General features: G+C 40.2%; 1 protein-coding gene across 1 annotated transcript in view; it reads left to right on the top strand.

Moving 5' to 3' along the window:
- Positions 1 to 19,002, top strand: part of sh3rf1 (SH3 domain containing ring finger 1) — a 50,739-nt gene that overhangs the window by 25,772 nt on the left and 5,965 nt on the right. Inside the window, exons 3-9 of the mRNA XM_042483491.1 lie at positions 3,100 to 3,375; positions 3,934 to 4,029; positions 6,336 to 6,646; positions 12,795 to 12,900; positions 16,018 to 16,145; positions 16,914 to 17,084; positions 18,648 to 18,931. Of these exons, the coding sequence (XP_042339425.1) occupies positions 3,100 to 3,375; positions 3,934 to 4,029; positions 6,336 to 6,646; positions 12,795 to 12,900; positions 16,018 to 16,145; positions 16,914 to 17,084; positions 18,648 to 18,931 (1,372 nt within the window). The remainder of the gene's footprint in view (positions 1 to 3,099; positions 3,376 to 3,933; positions 4,030 to 6,335; positions 6,647 to 12,794; positions 12,901 to 16,017; positions 16,146 to 16,913; positions 17,085 to 18,647; positions 18,932 to 19,002) is intronic.

Raw genomic sequence — 19,002 nt, 5'->3', positions numbered from 1 at the left:
CCTCTCTCTGCTCCAGAGAGGATGTTTGGTCAAGACTGGTGGTGCAACTTTATGCAGGTTGACTGCAGACGCAACAGCATTGTCTCCATGGACACAAACCGGATATTAACCCCCACAGCCATCACCCATCATCCCCAAGTTTTGCTCTGTCTTGCACACTCACACCACCTCTTAAATCCAAAGACCCCTGTAGTCAATCTCTTGATTTGCTCTCTCTCTCCCTTTCACTGTTAAGCCGAGTGAAACATGGAAATGTACCTCTGCTGACTCTTTTATGAGGCCAGAATAGGGAGTTTAAAAAACAGCTGAGAAGTAGGCGGTAAGAGTGTGGGACAAAACCTATTACCCTGTCTGTCAGGAGTGAGTTTGTTCTGTGTTGTCCGGTACAGAACTCTGTCAGGAAAAACTTCAACTGCTAGTTAAATAGAAACCACCCGCGACTTATGGGCTTCCCATGAATCTAACCTAACCACTCTGAGTGATAAAAAGGACATATTTTTCTAGTACAGTGTACATGCAAGACTGTATTTACTAGCATTTTTATGAGTGCAATCACTTTTACCATGTGCAAAAGTAATTGCATAACAACGCTGACTTTGGACACTGTGCCACGACTAAAGGTTTTATTAAGCCTCGGCCTCGGTGTACAAACAAGTGCTTAACAGTTTCATCGGAACAAGCATTTCATATTTACCATGTAATTAGATCCCATTGGCTTTGTGTAGCTTGAACCTGCTCTGTCATTTGCAACAAAAATGGCAGAGCTTCAACTTTCATTTGCATTTTCATCACGAAACTCCCTGCCAGGCCTGGGTGGGCTCAAAAGCCCCGTTTCCCCCTGAAAGGAGGCCCAGTTCCAGTGCAGTGTGCAGGGGGCTGCAGTACCCCTCCTCCTCCCTCCCCACAGACTGGACCAGCAGAGCCAGAGACCGATTGGCTCTGTGCTTTAGGCTGTGTGATTCTCTGCAGCAGGGTAATGTCACCCTGGCTCACCATCACGGCTCATTCTGTACTTTTATTCTCCTCTGAGCCTTTAAACGGTTCATTAGCCTTTAACAAGACTGCAGAGCCTGCTCCAAACTCCGCTTTAACCCCTCTCTCTCCAGCTCACTTTATCACCCTGGCAGTGTCTGACTGAGCCATTTTTCCTTATCACTGTGTATATTCCTCTGCAGTGTCAGCTCCAGAGTTGAAGTCCAGTCAGTTAGTAGTGTTTGTGATTCTGATCACTCCAAAAGATGTCCAACAGCAGTGGGATAAATGGTGGGGGGTTGGTTTGGACTGAAGCCTTCCTCATGGACACCCACCCTGAATGGAGAACATTGATGCTTCTCTATCCTGCTACTCCCCCCTACTCGCTGTCCCTCTTTCCCCGGATTGTCATTCCCTGAATGGGCCTTTCAGGACTCCAGGCTAGCAGGCTGAGATACAAAACCTTCCTCTGCAAGATAAAGGGACAGAGCCCTGGGCCTTCTGAAGGCGTTAGTCAGCTAGTCACAACCAGCCAGGCTCATCACACTTAAACTGTGAACACACCACACAGACCTTTTCACTATCAGGGAGCAAACAGGACAGTTTACTGTCACTGTAGGAACCACACACTGTCAGATTTTGTATACTTTTGTTTGTAGTGTCCAAAAACACATACTAATGTCATTTCCCCATATCGCCTGGCTTCTAGTTGATTCAGGACTGACAAGAGCGACTGTGAATACTGTTTTGAAATCTGATGGCTCTTTTTTGGGCTGTTGTCAAGCTTGTTACATTGCCTCCTTTTCACGATTCTCACTGCTCTAGTACTTCTCAGAAAAATGCGCTTTGAGTCAGTGATTCGTTTTGTATGAATCCTACAACCAAGTCTGTGCTAACTTCACAAAGAGAAAGCTATTTAAGTTTTTGGAATTGAAAGTTAATTCATTTTTTTTCTTTTATGTTTTTTTATTCAAATTAACATTTCAAAGCTGTCTTTCCACCACTTCAGTTTGTTCTAATTTAAAACAAAAAAAAAAAAACAGTCCTTCATTTCTGTTTCACAAGCAAATGTAGTATGCATTCAGAATACTATGGCTGGGTAGGGGTATTCCATACCTTAATACCTTATACTGACAGAAAAAACATAGTACCAAGTAGCATCAAAACATCTCCAGTCAAATGATACCTGAATCCCAATCCTTTTTACACTGGGGGTCTGATGATGGACCATCCCGAAAACCATCTCTAGAGGCACGCTTGAGCGTGATGTATTTGACAGCTGTAGCAGTGCCAAGATGCTACCAAAACTTTCAATATTCTGGCTATACTGCAGGGCACTCTATGGTTATTGAATGAAGAACTCTACTGATATCTGTATAACTTTAAGGGTACTTGTATTGGTACTGGTATCATAATTTTTGAGATGAAATCCTGCCATACAACACAAAGAGACTAATTCATGCTTTTATTGCAGGCTAGACTACTGTAGTGCTCTCCTCTCTGGTCTGAAGAATAAAATTAATCAGCTGCAATGAATTCAGAATTCTGCAGCACGAGTTCTGATTAAGTCCAGAAGAAGAGCACACACTGTTTTACAAAAACTTTACACTGGATCTTAGAGATGATTTTAGTTTGTGAACCAGGAAGTCCCCTCAGATCCTCCGATTTTTTTAGCTCTTCCACAGATGAAAATGAAAACATTTGGTGATTCTGCTTTGAGCTGTTGCGCTCCATAATGCTGGAACAGCCTGCCGGAGGATCTGAGAGGAGCTGGGAATATTGATACTTTTGAAACCTATCTTCTTAGTCTGCTTTTTATGTAATGTCTTACTACCCAAACTTTATGTTTTTTTAAGATCAGTTTTTGCTTATTTCATGCAGTGTTCTTGTTTTTGCTACTTCAGTCAAACTGTAAAGCACTTTGAATTGCATTTGATTTGTTTGGAAGCTGCTTCCTAAATAAAATTTGATTGATTGATACCAACTACACTTAATTTAATCTCTTTTTTAATGTGATTCTGCTACAAACTAATGAGTTAGTAGGTAGAATAGAGTTGGAATTCAGTGTAACTTGTTGCCTTTAGTCTTTATTAATCTCTCTGTCGTACTCTTAATCTCTGTCTGCAGGGTGTACCCCAGCTGCCCTGTGCCAAGGCGCTCTACAACTATGATGGTAAGGAACCAGGAGACCTCAAGTTCAGCAAGGGTGACATTATCATCCTGCGCCGGCAAGTGGACGAAAACTGGTACCACGGCGAGATGGGCGGAGTCCACGGCTTCTTCCCCACCAACTTTGTCCAGGTCATCAAGCCGCTGCCACAGCCACCACCTCAGTGCAAAGCCCTCTATGACTTTGAGCTCAAAGACAAGGAGGCAGACAAGGACTGTCTGCCCTTCTCCAAGGTGAGACACAGTATCTCTGCAACACCCACGGGTCTGCCAAGTGGTCACTGTAGTAAAACAAAAATACCTCTTATTACAGTGACACTCTGTCTTCTAAGCATTCATTCTCTCCACTTATGTGTGTGTGTTAGAACGTAACGGCTGCTCGCAGAAACGCCCACAGAAATGTTTTAGATTCAGAGGCAGACTTCTTGATGAACAACTGTAATTAGGCTGGATAGAATGAACGCCACATAGAGCAAGGCACGGCTTAACTACAGTAATTGAGTGGTTATATCTGTCCAGCTGTTTGGGTCATACTTTGATGTTTTTGTATTCTGTCATCAGTTGTTTATGTGTGCCACATGAGCAAAAACAGAAACAAGCTTACTAAGTAGTTTTCCAGACAGAATGCCGCACCTTGGACTCTTGTGTATTTACTCTTGGGCATGTCCTTTTTATAAAACATCGCCCCTACCTCATTATTTCTGTTCAGCGCTTGTTCCTCCAGGAGGAGAAACACTCTTAGTTAGCAGCATCCTTAATTAGGTTCTTCCTATCTCCCCTCTTGAATTACAGGATGATATCCTGACTGTGATCCGCAGAGTGGATGAAAACTGGGCAGAGGGAATGCTTGGAGATAAAATTGGAATTTTCCCCATCTCATATGTCGAGGTAAGAAAATTAACCTGATTCTCTGATGTCAAAATGTCACCAATCATTAGTGGAATAATTGCCCCGTGAAGATCAGTAAAGTGTCACGATCCTTTGAACGTTTCTTTACTTAAACATCTTGCAGAAAAATGTCGATGATACTTCTCCTGCTTTTGAAATGCTCATGTGTTTCAGAGAGCCACTAAACATGTCTTTGAAGATTTAGACTCAGTCTCACCGTGTCTAAGCTCCACAGGTCTCACATAAAAGCTTTAGGAATAATCCACACAGAATTAAGTAAATCTTTGTCCTTTAAAGAGTATTTCATTTTTCACTTAAAAGCTGTCAGAGGCAGTGTGTATGTTCTATTTGCATGAATATTATAAATAAGCAGAAAAAATAGATCAAATATCAAAACCTGATTTGCACAATGAGAGAATCTCAGAATAATGTTTCAGTTTTAAATAAGCTGCTGCATTGAAGTTTTGCAGCCGTGCATTGAGGTTAGTCTGTGGAGGAGGATTTTTTTTTCAAAGCTGTGACAGTTTTCTTTATTCCCTTCATATGTATTCTATCTTTTTTATATTCATATGTTTTATATACTGAGTGAGAGTTTTAGAGAAACAAAATGCAAACTATACATTTCACACAGCAGGAGCCACTGTAGCAGAACACAGTATTTTGTTCACCTCTGACTAGATAGTTTGCAGCCATGTTCAGGGTTTTATAAACAATCGCAATGCTGTCACAAACATATAGAGCATCCAAAAATGTTCTTTTGGTTGTGCACAACCAGTGAATATCTAGGTCATAGCATTTTCATCGCCTTAGGGGCTTTGGTGGCCTTGTGAGTAGGGGTGCCACCTGAAAGTTGAAGATTCAAATCTTTAGTTGGAAACCCCTCAGTCGACTGAGAGTTTTCAACTGGGGCAGTTGTTGATGTTTTTTGTTTGTTTGTTTTTGTTTGTCAGTCAGTTTAGGGGATGTTTTGGTCCCCTGAAGTAGCTGCAGAGTGAGAGCTTATGTTGAATATGGTTATAAATACGTATTTAGATATATATACAGAGAAGGATAGAAAAGAAAAAAGAAATAGTATTATTAAAGAAAATAAAAATTGTTCAATCCCCACCTGACGAACATAGTGTATCCACAAGTAGAAGTCCTTCATTTGCGCCACCTTTGCATTTTCACACAGAAATAATTCACGGTGGCATCATGGTGCTCCGTTGTGTAATGTTAGATAGCATGACGGCATCGCAGAAGCAAAAGAGGAGTGATGGATGTGTTGTTTAATACAACAGCATCAGCTTCGAGTGTGATATAGAACATACGCATCTGCAGCCTTTTCTAAACAATGAAAATGTCATAACATGGCAATAACAATCGTGTACCGTTCCTGTTATATGATTGCTGATCATGTTCTCTGCTCCGAGGGTAAGATACTCCCTGACCTCATTGTTTTCCCAATTTGCAAACATTTATGGCTGCTGTTCTTCTTCGAGGTACCTGTTAACGGCTGTTAGACGGAGGCATCTATCTTCTGCCTCCTGGTTTGAAGTGGTGAATTTACAACCCAAAGCAACTTTATATAATACAGTCTCTGGGTTTTGTTTGATATCATGTGTTGTGCTAAAATATGTTATTGCACACTTCCGATTTGTTGTTTGCATGCAGTTAGCATTTATTTGTAGGGCTAACTTGATTTGTTAACTATATAATATGAACGTCACCCTGAACATCTAGCCGAAACTGTTTAGACAGAATTCTGAGTCTGGTACAGCCCTCTGTTAAAGGTGGTCTTAAATTTAATGAGGTTAAGGTTCCTCACCTGGTATTTTGTTCTAAATCCTTCTCGTCTGACTTAAAATGCTGACATGCCAGTGATGAACCTGCACAGGCTCCCTCCTGGATTGGAGTAAAATGCTTAGCTTTCATGTCCTAAGTAGAGGGAGCTGCTTGGGGCAACGTGTGACAGCAAGTGAGAGCACCCTCTGATTAACTGAAACCATTTAAGTCTTTTTCCTTTGATTTTAAGCGAACAGTTGTACATTACTGAATGAGAGGGTCACAAAGCCTGCAGTTAGAGAGCTGCCTCAGCGCAGTCAGCTCCCTCAGACTAATGTCAGGACATGATGGATCATTCTGCTGCTCGCCATTTCCACTGACTAGATAAAGATGGGTGTCTTCCGTGACAACTTTATTATAGAGAGTGACAGTTTTCGTGATCACTTTAATACTCCTAACTCCATCACGCCTTCCTGTCTATCTGTTATTTCCACCTTACTACTCTCTCTTCATTGCCCCCTGCCTCTCTTCCTCTCTCTTAGTTCAACTCTGCAGCTCGTCAGCTTATAGAGTTGGACAAGCCGTCAGACTCCAGTGGAGACTCTGGTGAGGGGGCCTCCTCGGGGCCCCAGAGCAACGGTGCCCAGCGTGCAGGGGAGAAGAAGAACAGCAAGAAGCGACATTCCTTCACCTCTCTCACCATGTCCCACAAACCCATGCTAGCTCCTCCCCCCCAGCGCCACTCCATGGAGATCAGCGGGCCCGTCCTCATCAGCTCCAGCAACCCCACAGCAGCTGCACGGATCGGGGAGATCAGCGGGGGGCTCTCCTGCAGCGCACCTTCACAGGTAAGATACTCCACAGGAAGGGAGGGGGTGAAGGACAGTGGCTGCTGCATTGCAGGTCCCTTCCTGGAGGCTGTAACTAATGTGTTGACTAAAAACAGAAGAGTGCAGTGGGAAAAATAAGCTCAAATTAAAATAAGAAAAGATAAAACTATACTTATCCCAAGTGAATTTTATGTGCAGCAGTTTTTTATGATGTTTTTGTCCTGTTTATTTTCCCCACAATTTACAGCAGCACACTCAGGATAGAGGAATACAATGTAATCGTGTGCCCTTACTTCTTTGCTTATTGCCAGTTTACAGGGTTCCCACAGATCCTTAAAAAGTGTTAAGAAGCATTGAATTCAGTACATGAAAAATAAGGCCTTGACTGGTATTAAAATGCCTTAAATATATCTGCCAAAAGTCTTAAAAATGCAAATATGCCTGGAAGCAGGATTTTTTCAGTGATTTTAAAAATCTCTAAAATAATTGGCAACATCTTCTTTTTATGTGTTTAATTTACCAAATGCCTCTTGTATCAACGTCACACAGATCAGAACAGTTGAACCAACAACACTCATTATTTTGTTTCCAAGGCAGTGGAGTGACAGATGCAAAGTGGAAAAAACACAATCGCCAAGCCATGTTATATGTTACAATACGCATCTGGGTCAAAATTGTCCCTAATGCTGAATAATTTAAGTTGGTTTGTGTTTTTTTTTACTACTTTTAGTCATTGCAAAGTTGGTCTTAAATTTATGCAAAGAGGCATTAAAAAAGTCTTAAGTCTTAAATCTAACTTACCTTAAGCTGTAGGAAGCCTGATTTAGTGTGCACTTTGTGGCATTCCTTTTTACTATGTAAAGTTTCTTGAAAAGCACTCTATAGATAAAATGTATTATTATTATTATTATTTATTCTGGTGTACTGGATAACTCTCTTAAACAACTGATCTGTCAATATCCCAGGTCTTTTGTCAAAATGTCCTGAAAGATTTCAATGTCCCTGACAAATGGGAGAATCTGTTAATTGATTAGACTCAAGTGGGACTAGGTGATACTGGGAAGATCAAATATCATTATATTTTAGATGAAATACCTCAAAATTGACATTGCAGCAGTATTGTAACGTTGATTATTCACAAAATATTAATACAATGAGAATGATAAATACTCATCAGTAATGTGGATATAAAGTCTAAGTGGGTAAAGGAAGAGTTAATTTATAAAAACAGATAAGATGCATTCCTAAAATGAGAAAGTAAACAGTTTGATTGATATTCCTTTGAGTGCACAATTAAAAAAACATGGTTTATGAAAATTTAAAAACCTTAAGATATCCTATCGAAACAACCAATACCAGTTTGAGCGTTATTCCCTGGCTTACATACACATGCAGACAGAGACAGAGACAGAGAAAAAATTTTATTTAGGAAAATGAACAGAGAACAGAGAACAGAGATATTTATTTTTACAAATAAACCCATAAGCAAATTCTAGAACAGTCTGTTAAGTTAAGAAAATGAGATATCTTCACTGTAATGCAGCCTATAAAACCAGGAAAAGACAACATGTAATGACATTACAATATAAAAAAATCTTTGACCAAATCTAGTCTCATATCACAGTAGTGATATAATATCAATATCCCTGGACTCTGGTGCATTTTAGTGCTATTTTAAAAATAAATAAATATTACATCAGCCTATGTCTTATGAGTTGACACATGAACGCAGAGAATTTCTTTTCAGATTTCCATGTCCTAACTAAGTGCGACACCAGCGAGCGTGAGCGACGAAATCAGTTTGATGGCATGTTTTCGATTGGAATGTGCTAACTGGCCACGTGCAACGCAGCGCTGTTGTTTTGAGCTGAACTTTTGTCAGACACCCTGTTTCTATTTTTTCACTTGTTTTGAAAGCTCTGCAACGGACGAGACACAGACAATTTGTGTTGAAATGAAGCGATATCTGTACCATACAAAAATCGAAATAAGGTCGCAGCTGGCTGAAGGGAGATTGCCAGAGAGCTGAAAGTTTAGGGGTAATGACCATCTCTAATTTTGATTTGATTTATCTTGAACATGTTAAAAAAAAAAAAAATAGAGAAATGATTTTACAAACAAGCAGGCAGACAAAAAAAGTTACAATGAAAAACATAAAGCAAAAGAAATGGTCAAACACATGATTACTTATTACAAAAAATCCATAAATCACTGAATTTTAATTAACCAGCTTCCTTATTAATTTAAACTAATACTCTAATTAATTAAACATACAATGTATGCAGAAACCCACATACCTAAAAATCATATATCTGCATTTTTTCATTATTATTTTCATTATTATTTACAGATAATAAGAACCTACTTGCCATTGGCTATATTGTATATCATTTCCAGTAAATACCACAATTTAAATCATGTTCTGTGTTTTTAAAAAGCAGAAATGAAAAAAAGATAGGAAGTACTCACTCATCTTTTAAATGGTTACGTGTACAGTATGATCTGGAGCTAGAGCTGATAGGCACTGGGTTTGCTGTAGTGCAAATTTATCCGATTAACGGTGGACAGAGAGCAGCACTCGCTGTTCGGACACAGTGTTAGACGTACGTATTCTCGGAGGGAATTATTTTCAGCGGATGTTATGACAGGAGAGATTTAAATATGTCGGCCTTCAACAGATTTTCCTGGTCAAAACCCAGTAATTATTGGATAAGGGAAACCCTACAATATCCTGTTCAGTGGTATTTAACTGCAAAACTGTAAAAAAATAAATAAATTTAACAAAAAGGCACAATCATACAAGTGGAAACCCGAGTCCAACCTCAGTTCTTTTTGTTTTCACAAGATGTTTGTTGCTGTTCAAAGGCTCCACTCTCCTTCTGTCAGCAATTAGGCTTCCCTTTTCCCCATCATACCAAACAGGCCATTGCTCCATCCAAGCGTTTGAAATCATGGATGCGTGACTCCACTCGTCCGCAAAAACGACTCCAGCTCAGCCCTCAAGGTTTCCACACCAATCCTGACATGACAGGAACTCGCAGCTGCTTTATGGTTGCCAGCCGCTGGAGATTGGCTTTGACTCGGTGCTAGTCTGTCAAAACAACAGACAAGCAGATTTACAAGTGTCCCGCTGATTTACCTCTGTCTGAGGCTCTGTAGGACTTCAGCTGAAATGTGCAACTAAAGATAAAGTTTTACCCAGTTTATGATGATTTTAGAACTATTAAACAGTAATGAATTTATTCGCTATTTGCAAATTATTCTTTAATTGTTACCACAAGTTTCAAGTTTTTCAAGTCAAATCCGGTCAAGGTGATGTCTCTCTGGATTTCAAAACTGTTGCCTCGCTCTTATAAATTTGAACTTTTGGCAGACATATTCACACAAGAGCTGGCTTTTTTATTTGGTGGTGGTTTGACAAAATTCGGAGACAGATTTCAGATTGCATCAGCATTGTTGTCACACTTTGAGGTTCTGGGAGCTTGTAGCCAACTCAGTTTTTTTTTCATTATTTTCTGTCTATTTGTTTGTTTTTTTCACTTAAATGTCCTTTTCTGTGTCATCTGGATTCTGCAGACTTCTTGAAATGTTCCAAAACTCCGTATTTAGCTCAATCATTAATCTTTCATCCACAGCGTATGTGTTTATGCGCTTCTTTGTGTAGCGGAGACAAGGAGAGTGCTTGTCTACAGTAAAGTGGCTGAATAAGTGGATCTTCTGTCTTTTTACAAACCAAAACCATTGATGTTGATATGATTTATGTGGCATCAAAGACTTCTCTCTGTGCAGAAGGTGTAATCAGGTTTTTAATGACTCCAGACTTGTGCCTGTGAACTCTTTCTCCCAGGTGACAACGGGGCTAACAATGCGTTTGATTTACACATCACGGTGTTTATTAAAAATACAATCAAAACTCTGCAGGCAGTGTATGCACAGCCTCCTTCCTCTTCTCCCTCCCTTTCCCTCCCCCTTCACCTTTACTCATCATGTCTTCCATCACCCAGACAAAAACAACAAAGGTAAACCCCAGTTGCCTAGGGGGCTGAGTGGTCTGCCTTGGAAATGAACAGGCCTCTCATCTATCAGTGTAGGAGATAAGATGAGGAAGAATTGTCAAGAAATAATAACGAGCTGCAGCTGATGACATTTTTCTTCAATTATTAAGGAAATGTATTTATTTAAAGTTGATCTATTATGGTATTCTTTATTTTTAGTTATATATAATGCTCACATTAAAAGTTTCAAATAATACATAACAGGTATGTAAAAAATTATCCCTGTGAGCAAAAACTTTAACCGACTGTTTTTCTACTTTTAAGACGACCTAGTGTCAGCTTGTGAGAGATTTCTCTCACAATTGAACCTAAATGCAGTTCCTTCAACTGTTGGGTTGAAAAAACTCCCGTCAGTTAAAAATATTAATCCAAGTTAAAATCAGCAGGATAAGAGCTAGTTAGCTAATTAAATGATGCTCCATAAGGTTTCATTGTGGTGTGTTCAAGGTTGGATCAGTAAAATGAAGGTAAATAAAACATAATGTTTCTAATGTAACTTTAAGAAAAAGAAAATTTTGTTTTTGGCAAGAAACTGGAATAACACAATTGTTTTAGTGAGAAATTTCTTTTCCAAGCAATATAAAATGGATAACATAGATAGACTTACAACCTGTTTAATGTGCTATCATGAGCTGTATTCATCTTATAATACATAAATAAACTAATGATGCCAAAAAGTATCAATAGTGGTATCGTTTAAGGAGACTCGATGTTATCGATATCAGTAAAAAATTAATGATCCCCATCCCTAGCAGAGACGTGAAAATGCAGATCCAGAAGATCTGGGAAGCTGACCAATCAGGACAGACTGGGCTTTTTCAGGAGGGGAGCTTTAAGAGACAGGTGCTAAAACAGAGTGTTGCAGGCAGAAAGTGAATACAGGTGTTCCTGCACACACACAATGAGGAAAATCATATGCAAGGTTTTTTTCAGCATTAACGTATATGAGCATGTTCTTGTACAACCCTAAAATACAAGTATGAACCTGAAAATGAGCATAATGCTTCCCTTTTGAATTAGCACAGCGTACCTGCCCTGTACTATAGTGTTAGTCATTTTGTTTCCAGGCAGCCATTTCACTCACAGTGTCACCTCTGAGCACACTGTCAGATTTGCTTTTCTTTGGCACACCCAGTGCACAACAGATAAGGAAGCAGTGAAGATTGAGTCTGAGGTTTGTCTGCTCTCTAAAAGGCTCACCTCAAGAGGCAGCTCTGTCTGGAGCAGTCATGCATGGAGGGAGAGACCACAGGCTACAGGGAGATATTGTGTGTCCAACAGTATGGCCTTGTTACTAGGACACCACCATGACTCACATGGTGGATGACTGGCCGGGGAAGCCACCTCTCTTTAACACGCCCAATGAAATGTTCTACCAGGCAATCACCTGGTTTCCGTTGGCCAATCAGATCATCAGACCACCTTTGTGGTTATGACTAAGTCACCAGGAGACAATCTCACATGTGTGCATCACAGTTCTGAGTCATTTACATGCAGTGTGACAGGAGACTGGGAGAATATTTTAAAAATGAAATTGTGAAGTGTTGATGCACGTATGCTCTCATGAGATAAAGTATGATTTCCATATTGTGTGTTTGGTTGTGTGCAGATGCATACACATATGCGTGTACCTATCATGTTTAATACATAAAATATGCATGTATGAGTATATGTAAATTCAGTGGGATATTTATATGTACGTATATGTATGGATATAGATATGTGTGTATATTTTTATGTCTAAGTCTGAGTGTGTAAATATGTAAGTTTATGTATATGTGTTAGGGATGAAGTTCACAATTGATTAACTGATGAACTGAGGAGAAGGAAATAATATGTTTTATGCTTCCTTCTACTCCTTTTCGAACATGTAAGATGAAATTATTTGAATCTATTCATTGAGTACAGGTTATCCATTTTTATTATTGGCATTTTGTTAATTTTTATCTTTTTCTGTTTGTTTTACATGTTCGAAATAAAATCTATTTATCTATATCTCTGAATAAGACTAAGAAGCACATTTTTATTCTTCAAATGTGAGTTGAGCTCGTGCTGTACATTGGATTCGTTATGGTATATTTAATGGTCCACATTTCCATTTTGTTGCCAGGTACACATTTTGCACAACTGGACTAATCGTGACCCCACCCCCCAGTAGTCCTGTTACTACAGCAACGGTCTTCACATTTCCCTCGGAGACGAGCTACACATCCATCACTGTGGTAGGTGGAATCCTCTACAGGTCTTATAAATCTTGCAAACACAAGGCCAAAGCAAGCAAAAAAAAACTTACTTGAGTCATGAATTTAAAGTTTTTCTGTCTAGGTATATCTGGAATACTAAAACAGGTTAAATAAATAAATGTTACTATAGCTCAAGCCAAAGGAAATACATTCACATTCAAGTTCTATTCTGCTCTAAAGGTTTCTTCAGTTGAGACAATCTTCACATTATTTTGTTTAGACTGTTGTCTTTTGCGTGTGCATGCATCATTCTGTGACATTGTTTGAATCCATGTAGAGTAAAAATAGACTATTGTTTTTCTCTAAATTACAGTTATGAAGTAAATGTTGATTGCACAATGTAATTGCTATAGAATAATGACACCATTCGTGTTTAGACTGGTTTGCTGCAAGTCTCACTTTTACTATGCAATTCTGTTTGCCGCCGGTTATGATCCTCCTGGGAAAATGAATGAAGGCACAATTTACAGCACAAAGAAAGTGCTTCAACCATTGTGCAACCAAAACAGGAAGAAGATTGCGCTTTTGCTTTCCCAAGTAGCTATCCACAGGTTAAAAAAATAGTTATTATGCCCAGTAACGGAAGTGGTGGATGGTGAACCAACAGAAGCAACTGTGGAAAACAAAATGCAGGGTATTATGTGTTGTTGGTCCTTTCTGGGCTCTGAGGAAAACAGAAGGCGATGCGGTTGAACGGTTTGAACTGTTTCCCACAGAATTTGAATCTATGTGTGGCGGATAGCTGATGACCTCCTTTTTGATCGTTCGGTGCCCACTCTCTGTATATGAACGTTTTTGCCGGTCCATGAATGCAACGCAGGCGTAACTCTCCTCAGCAGCAGTTTGTTGAGTTTGAGTTGCTGAGTGTAGAGTTGATCAGTTATTTTGATTTTGGTCGGATTGATCAAAGCTGATCAGGTTAGTTCAATGAATTAGCGGAGCAGCTGCTGCAGAGATGAGTGTAAGCAAACTTTTAGACCAAAGGCTGGACCACAGGGTGTGCAGTCCCCATCGGACAGCAGCCGGTTTCATAAAGAAGTTGGTTGGAAAGACAGTAGACAAAACTAAAATGCGATCACAGTTCTAAGAAGTTCTATTTCTTTATGAGTCAATTTTAAATTTTGACTCTGCTGTGACTGCGCCCAGACTGCGCTCCATAAGTGTAGTGCATTGAATAACCTATATATATATATATATATATATATATATATATACCATCATCTATATATATTTATATATATTTATCTCTATTTATATATATATATATTCCTTTAGCATTCTTTATAAAACCACATCAATATGTGGTGGCAAATGATGATATTGTGGCACAAATAAGTAAATGCGTGGAAAATTCTGGGTTCGCTTTTTAATTTTTGATAACAGAGTGTAATTCAGAAAAAAAGACATTACAACAGAGATTGATATGAGCAAATCGCAGACCCCTAAGGGATGGAAAAAACAAGCAAGCTGGAAAAAGGGGAAACAGCTGCATGGCATATTGGGATATCATCACGTATTTCTTGAATAATTTGCACAGAATCAGGGAGTACATCTGTTTCTGCTTTATTACAGTTGTTATTTTCATCCAAGATTTCAAATTTGAATAATAATTTAATTGCTTTCAGAAATATAAAGGTTGAACATAAAAAGGCATAAAGGTATACTGTGTAAAGTTGTCTGTAAACATGGCCTTGAATTAATTAAAGCAACTGTTGCTCTTCTCTGAGAAGATTAGTTTAAGATGAGAAGAACTACCTCATGGAAATTCCCATCAGCTGCTAACAAGCAACATTCGGGTATTTGTTACTTCAGACTGTGTGGTTGTGAAAGTGTTAATCTGGATTCTTTGTCGAATGAGATTCAGTAGCTTTATTATTTCACGTGTCAATTACCTCCATAAAGACAGCAACGTGGGGGAACGTTTTGCGCAGAAATTAACTTCTTAACATAATTCTGCTCAGGAAAAACAATCAGTACAAGTAAAAATGTCAAGAAATCCCTTCAGCCCACACAAAACAGCACGCACACTTCCTGTCTGTCTATGTGTATGCTCTGGCATGTGGAGTTTCTGAATGAGCAGGAATGTGTGCACAAAAGGTTGAGCTCTCCGCTTCACTTGGGAACCCTACATGATGTTTTTGTACAGATGATTTCTCTAGCCTGCAGGCAACCTAATTATCTCAGCCCAAGCGTCAGCAGTGAAACGAAATGCACATCGACACTCACACATACACATAGGCATATACACATACCACAGGGCTGTCTGAGTGCCTCTCTCCTCCACCATTGTGTCATGGAAGCTATTACTCTGCTGCTCAGTGCTGGCGACACAGAGCTTGGGAGTCTCATCTTGCTCTTAGGTGTACAAGTATCAGTCTGACACGCTGTGCCCTCATTTAGCTTTTCACAATTTCTGAACACGTGTTTATGTTGTTTTCATGTGCTTTATGTTGACAAAGTAGGCTTTGTGGCTTTTTTTTATCCCGTAATCTAGTAGCACACAGTGCAATTTTTTTTTAGGGCTCTTCTAAATCATGCAGCAATCATTAGCCTTTAGTCAAAAGCTCTAGTCTCTTTTGACATTACAGGCGCTCAACAAGGGAGAACAAGTGAGTCAAGATGAATCCACTCAAGCTTGGTTTGAGGGTTGCTCTGAAGTGTGATGACAGACATGTTTTTCATTTCATATGGTCCCAATTAAATACTGCAATGGCTTTAACATCGAGCTATGCGGTCTCCTAGCAACAAACAAACAAGCAGCAGCATAGGAGATTCTCAGCTGCAAGGGGAAGTCGGGGACAAGGCGTATAGTGTCTGCCAAACCAGACTCTCCCTGAGTGTGTCGGCAAACTGGAGGGAATATCCCAGATGACAAACGATCTCTCATTCTCTCTCCCTCTTTTGTTGCTCATAAACAAACTGGTTTCTCCTCTTATGCAACATAAAGGCGCTGTTTTTTTAGGCTCACGTTACTTGTGTTTGTCTCACTGCGTCACACTGAGAAAAAATCAATTATGAATCTCTGCGGGATTGTAATTCACATGTTGATACTATTCAACTACTAATATGATTTCCTATTCTTCTGTTTTTTTACAGGATGCTCTCCCACCACCCCCACCGCCTCCCCCACAGTCCTCCGTTGATGGAGCAGCATATTCATTGGCTGCCGGACAGAGACCCTCCCCCAGCATAAGCGACCAAAGTGGGAGACAAAGACCCACAGTGTGAGTTATAAAAACAGTCCCACACAAAAATATGCAGTCTTCTTAAATGTGCAGTGAAATGTCAGAAGCGGTTTGTGCACCGATGGCCCTGGGCCTTAATGGAAATGCTCAGTTCAGATGGGGGGAAGGTTTTGCCTGTCTGTGACCCCCCCCTCCCTCCCTCAGCTGTCAGTGTGAGGCTGCAGAGCGTGAGCATGTACACAGGTGATGGGGTCATAATGTGGGTGACAGTCTCCAGGGTCTCATTGGAGAATCCGCTCTGTCCCGCCTGACTTTTGACCTTCTCACCTTTACCCTCATTACTCCTCCAAAGACACCATACACCTGATAAGAATTAGATCCACCCATGCCCCGCTATTCTGCCGTCATCTGTGTCTGCCTGTGCATGCATGTCAGACTTTGAGGCATTTATGTTCCCTTCCCCCCTGACAACATTGAAATCAGAGTGAAAACATCCCAGCTGAGTCTCCTATCATCTTGGCTGCCGTTCCGGGCCTGCTCTTGCGCTGCTGTAGAGAGATGACCCGCAAATTGTTTTGTCCTCCAGTGCTGATTTTCCCTGGGTCAGAGGGCACGGTCTCTGCTGGAGGGCCTCAGAGGAGATGATGACAGATGTACAGCGAGAAAGTGGGATAAATTCAGAACAAATGGCATGCTGTACAAAATGTTAAACTGCTTTTTTTCCCATATGGGTGAAAATCATCCATGTTTGCTTTATGTGTGCATTTGTGTAACTTTATCTTTGTTTACTGTTTGTTCTGGATCTAGCTATGTGGCGATGTTCCCATATACTCCCCGTAAGGAGGATGAGCTGGAACTGAGGAAGGGAGAGATGTTTCTGGTGCTGGAACGCTGTCAGGACGGCTGGTTCAAGGGCACCTCCATGCACACGGGCAAGATTGGAGTCTTTCCTGGAAACTACATGAGCCCAGTCAGCAGGTCAGTCATTTATTACATACTGTACATTCAGTCACACACACACATGCTTGGTTTACCATCCATGTTGTCTGTAATGCACAGTTGTGGGTTAATAATTCCACCTGTTTAATTTGCAGTTACCAGCCTTTGATAGTGTACAGAAAGATGTGGAAAAAAATGTCCTCAAATAAGGATAGCGAAGTTTCCAGACTTTAGATCATTCCTTGGTAACAATAAAGTTGACTGGTTGACATTACTTCAGTCGGTCTACTACTGTGTTCATAAAACCACAATTTATTGTCATCAGTCATAAATAAAGGCAACTCATAACTGACAGAAGAGCAAGAATACAGCCAAAATAAGGCTCCTGTTATATGGTTGTAAGGTGCGGTGTGTGTGTATAGTTTACTTTATAGCTTACATAGCTCAGTTTTAGCAATGCCACAATAAGAAGAAAATATCACGTCATGTGAAAAGTTTATCACGAACTGTGGCCTACAGTTTGTGTTGTCAGTGAGGGAGGCAACAAATGACTAAAGTCAAGAGAGCTTGAGTTTGTAACAAACTTGTTATATTATGTAAGGTCATTTTTTAAACCATTGAGCTCATTGGAAGCGATAATTCTGAATTATTTGTTATTTTTTGCTAGCACATGTTAAATTTCATTTGTTCTCTTAACATTGGGTTGTGTTGTTAATGTGCTAACTAGCGTTTCGAATCTCCTTTTTTGGTCTCCTGGTTTCCATTTTTTTTCAATGACAAATACAGACTTCTGGCACCTGCTGCTGTGGAGAGTTATTTCCTCTCATGCAGGCACAGAGCGTACGTGCTGCTGGTCTGCTGGCTGTAGTCTTTGTGGTGTGATCAAGTGAAACTTTTTGCTGAGACTAAGGAGACGTGAGGCAATGCAACAGTCAGCCTTCATCACCACCAGTTCTTTGATGTCTGCTTGTTGTGTTTGGCTGCAAGATTACCCAATATATCTCTGGGTTTTTTAACTGTCATTCTTTTTTGTTTTATTTCGGACTTGTTTGTTGTTCTTCTTATTTGTTGTTTGATATTTAATGCTTTCATTGTGAAGCACTTTGTATTGTTTGTTTTGCAAAAATGGCTTATAAATAAATCTTATCTTTACTCAGTTTATTTTAGAAGCTGTTTGACCAAAGAAACATCTAACTGTGCAAATAATTCCCTTTAAGCATAGATGTTGGTTGTGTGATGTGTAAATTTGTAATGGGGCGCCCAGCAGCTTAGTTGGTAGAGCAGGTGCTCTGTGTGCAGAGGCCACGTCCTCGCCACAGCAGCTGTGGGTTTGATTCTATAACCTTGGTCCTTTGCTGCATGTCATCCCCTCTCTCTCCCCCTTTTCACACTCAAACGGTAACCTGTCCTATCTAATAAAGGCAAAAAGCCCATGCAATAATCTTGAAGAAATAAAAAAAGGAATTTGTTTTTGTGCGATGCCTCACTTTAAAATGAAAACCTAATACAGTATGTTCAGAAGAAAAACATCCTGTCGGTCTGATATTCCCCTGTAACCTCAGACTTCTTGGTCTTACTCATTTTTATGCCCTCTCCCTTCAGGACAGCTTCAGGGAGCACGCAGCCCAAAGTGCCCCTGAGTCTGTGCACTCAGGCTGGTAGAGGGGTCACCATCGTCAGCCCCTCTTCTTCCTCCCATGGGGCCATTGTTCCAGGTCCCGATTTCAACAAACCCCTCACCGTGTGCTCCAGCGCGGTCCCTGCCAACTCCCAGCCTGCCGTTGTGGTAACAGCAGCTCAGACAGCCACAGGTCAACAGCCAAAAGTCCCTCTGCATGTCAGCTCCCAGATGACTGTGAACCAAGCTCGCAATGCGGTCAGGACAGGTAAATCTACTGTGAGAAAAAAAATGGCTAATGGATGTTTGTTTGTAAAAGGGATTTTTCATTTTGTTTAT

This window comes from Plectropomus leopardus, chromosome 3 (genome assembly GCF_008729295.1).
Source record: "Plectropomus leopardus isolate mb chromosome 3, YSFRI_Pleo_2.0, whole genome shotgun sequence".
NCBI classification, from domain to species: Eukaryota; Metazoa; Chordata; class Actinopteri; order Perciformes; family Serranidae; genus Plectropomus; species Plectropomus leopardus.
The sequence above is the reverse complement of the archived record's forward strand: the minus strand, read 5'-3'. Positions and strand labels throughout refer to the sequence as shown.